This window comes from Pangasianodon hypophthalmus, chromosome 12 (assembly GCF_027358585.1).
Source record: "Pangasianodon hypophthalmus isolate fPanHyp1 chromosome 12, fPanHyp1.pri, whole genome shotgun sequence".
NCBI classification, from domain to species: domain Eukaryota; kingdom Metazoa; phylum Chordata; class Actinopteri; order Siluriformes; family Pangasiidae; genus Pangasianodon; species Pangasianodon hypophthalmus.
In genome coordinates this window covers 8,135,087-8,138,832 of record NC_069721.1, presented here as the reverse complement: position 1 = coordinate 8,138,832, position 3,746 = coordinate 8,135,087, and the positions used below count along the sequence as shown (strand labels likewise).

Genomic DNA, 3,746 nt, shown 5'->3' with positions numbered 1-3,746 from the left:
ACTGCAATGTTTGCAATGTGTGTGTGCGCAATTGCGCGCAATGGTGTGCCTTTTTTTTATAAAAAAAAATGAAATGAAATAAAATTATGCATGCATTCCATGTTTCATGTGCACCAATATTTTTTCTCTGGAACATCAGTAAAGTTTCTGTACCTATAAAGTGTGTGTGTGTGTGTGTGTGTGTGTATGTAGCACCCATGAAAGATGGAAGAGAGACTTTTAGCAGGAGCTGAACGCGTTGAAATGCGTAATCTGCTGAATGAAGCCTCTCCCTGGCATTTCTGCATGGCACCCGAGCCCGAGTAATGAGTGTAAACTCCGGAATATCGGGAACAAAAGCAACCCGTGGACGCTTTCCTTTGTGCTGAGGAATTAACACCTTTTCAAAGTTAAATCCTCGGATTGTCCCGCTTCTACGGGAGGTGGTATTAAAATGCGCCTTCATAACAAATGGCTGCGAGTTGTCGGAGCGGCTTTTCTGGGTTCGTGGGCGGGGCGAGATGACACCACAATTAAAGATGAACTTTGTGTGAACTAATTTATCTGACCCAAGGTAACGAGGAGGCCGAGACAGGAGGGAATGTGTATAAAAGGCTGCATGTAACCCAGAGAGAGTCAGACACGAGAGAAGACCTGTGCATGCGCTGCTGTTCCTCGGTTGTTTTTTAAAAAGGTGCGCGTCATGGGTCTGTACACTTTGTTGGTAACGTTGCTGTGTACGGTCGTGCTTCCCGTGCTGCTGCTGTTAGCCGCGGTGAAGCTGTGGCAGGTTTTGGTGATCCGAGGACTCGACCCGAGCTGCACGAGCCCCCTTCCCCCGGGCACCATGGGTCTGCCTTTCATTGGAGAGACGCTGCAGCTCATCCTCCAGGTAACGCGAGGCTCCGCGAGATCATGGTTTTCTTTTGAATTCGAGTTGTTTTTAAACGCGATTCTATATCTGATGATCAACATGTGTTCCTTTACTTCACAGAGGAGAAAGTTTCTGCGCATGAAGCGTCAAAAGTATGGCTTCATCTACAAAACGCACCTCTTCGGGAACCCCACGGTGCGCGTCATGGGCGCTGAGAACGTGCGCCAGATCCTGCTCGGGGAGCACAAGCTGGTCGCTGTGCAGTGGCCCGCCTCTGTCAGAACCATCCTCGGCTCAGACACGCTCTCCAACGTGCACGGGTCTCTGCACCGAAACAAGAAAAAGGTAAGCACACGGGGTGCGTCCTAATCCGCGTCCTGGCGCACTAAACGCTATCCACGCAGCACGTCATCAACAGTCGCGGGTTTGTAATGTGTTTGTCCTAAAGCGAATTCTAGTGCACTATATAGTGCGACTAAATAGTAAGTCACTAAATGTGGCGTGTTAACGTGACGCGCTTTTTAGTGTGACAGTATGCGGTTTGAGACGCAGCCTTAAGCTGCAATATCATGTGTCCAAATAAAAGTTGTGCCAACTTGCTTAGTTCTCTTAGCAGATTAGAATTAAATTAAATTAAATTCTTGATTAAATTTGATTTAGAATTAAAATGTCCTTGGGTGAAATAGAGGACAGTGTGTAAACAGTGCACTCTTAACTGTTTACACTCCTGCAAAAGATCTGTCCAACCTGGCAACCCTGATTCTGCTCTGGTTTACACAATCAATCTTAAACTGTGTATCTGAACATTGTGTGTGTGTGTGTGTGTGTGTGTGTGTGTGTTGCAGGCGATCCTGAAGGCTTTCTCTCGGGATGCTCTGGAGCACTACATCCCGCTGATCCAGGAGGAGGTGCGGTGCGCAGTCAGTGACTGGATGGAGCGTGATGCACCTGTGCTCGTGTACCCAGAGATGAAGCGCCTCATGTTCCGCATCGCCATGAGAATCCTTCTGGGCTTTGAACCCGAGCAGATCAAGAGGGACGAGCAAGAGCTTGTGGAGGCTTTTGAGGAAATGATCAAGAACCTCTTCTCTCTCCCAATTGACGTCCCATTCAGCGGCTTATATCGGGTAAATAAGTGAAACACAATAAGTACACAAAAATGCTATAATGCTTAAAATCAATTCTCTTTACAAAAAATCTGATTCTGATTCATTTAACAGGGCCTCAAAGCACGAAATTTTATTCATGCAAAAATTGAGGAGAACATCAGGAAGAAAATCCAAGATGGTGACAATGAGAATGAGCCCAAGTACAAGGATGCTCTTCAGCAGTTGATTGAAAATAGCAGGAGAAGTGATGAGCCACTCAGCATGCAGGTACCTAAAACATTTTCACATTGTGTTTTAGTGTCACAAGGCGGTATATTAAGATCTGTCTAAAATTAGCTTGATCAACAAATCTTCTTTCCTCATCTCAGGCGATGAAGGAGGCAGCAACTGAACTTCTCTTTGGCGGTCACGAGACTACCGCCAGTACAGCAACTTCTCTGGTGATGTTCTTGGGACTGAATCCAGAGGTGATTCAGCGAATCCGAGAGGAGCTCGAAGAGAAGGTAAGGTCGTTAAGTTTGTAGACGACAGTTGAATTTATTGTGAGACATTTGCTGGATGCTAATGAGGGTATTTTTTTTCACAGCAGGAGGTTTCAAGCATGTATTTGCCTGAAAGAGCTCTTAATATGGAGCTGCTGGAACATCTCAAGTACACTGGCTGTGTCATAAAGGAAACCCTCCGAATTAATCCACCTGTGCCTGGGGGATTCCGTGTTGCACTTAAAACCTTCGAACTCAATGTAAGTAGATCTTACTTAAGATGCTAGATTCATTAAAAGTACATTATCAAAAATGCAGTACACATTTCATATGAGACATGATGGACACAAAGGCAATAATAATAATAATAATTTCCTCTTTGTTTTCCAGGGCTACCAGATTCCCAAAGGCTGGAATGTCATTTACAGCATATGTGATACCCATGATGTTGCAGATATCTTCCCACACAAAGAGGAATTCCAGCCAGAGAGATTCATGGCTAAAGGCTTGGAAGACAGTTCCAGGTTTAACTACATCCCCTTTGGAGGAGGAGCCAGGATGTGTGTGGGAAAGGAGTTTGCCAAAATGCTACTCAAGATATTTTTAGTCGAGTTAACACAGCACTGCAACTGGACACTTTTGAACGGACCCCCGACAATGAAAACGGGTCCAACTGTGTATCCTGTGGACAATCTTCCCACAAAGTTCTGCCGTTACGTCAGTAATTAGCGCATTAAATCAGGCATGAACTGTTGGCATGGGAATTGTACAGATATACATGTATATATTTTAATTTTGTTGATGAAATGTAATGTATGATACTTTATATCAAATCTGTATATAATTCCATTCTTTAACTAAGGGCACTACTCTTTTTATGAATCACTGTATTTCTTTGAGGTATATGATGTATATTTGTAATGTAGTTTTATATATATAGATATATATATACATATAGTGTGTTCTACTGAATGCAACTTAATTTAAATTTATGATTTGATGTATGAGCTTTATTTAATAAAACAATGATATTATTGAAAAAAAACGAGAACCTTTGAGAACTGTTTTGCAAATACATAAACACACAGATTTATGGTGAGAAACAAAAATAAAAGTACAATACCAAGTTTGATTGTGGTAGATCACACATAGAGGCTTCCTGTTCTTCTGAGGAAGTCATGTACAAGCTTTTTGCCTCATTGAAACAAGGCTGAATATTAGTCAAATATAAAAGCACCCATATATCTTTTGATATAAATAGGTTTCTCTGACCAACATACCAATTCAAATCTGAGTCTCCAC

The 3,746-nt window shown here is 42.8% G+C and overlaps 1 protein-coding gene across 2 annotated transcripts; it reads left to right on the top strand.

Annotated features, from left to right (window-relative positions):
- The first annotated feature begins 273 nt into the window (after positions 1–273).
- LOC113527613 (cytochrome P450 26A1) lies at positions 274–3,465 on the top strand. Of its 2 annotated transcripts, none has more exons than XM_026915599.3 (7): positions 274–871; positions 974–1,198; positions 1,699–1,980; positions 2,074–2,229; positions 2,331–2,465; positions 2,552–2,704; positions 2,835–3,465. In XM_026915599.3, exons 1-7 carry the CDS (start codon positions 683–685, stop codon positions 3,171–3,173), a joined length of 1,479 nt encoding a protein of 492 aa, XP_026771400.1. In that variant the 5' UTR covers positions 274–682; the 3' UTR covers positions 3,174–3,465. The 2 variants fall into 2 exon arrangements, with proteins under 2 accessions (XP_026771400.1, XP_026771399.1); XM_026915598.3 differs by having other exon boundaries at positions 278–871; positions 2,549–2,704; positions 2,835–3,462.
- The last annotated feature ends 281 nt before the right edge of the window (positions 3,466–3,746 follow it).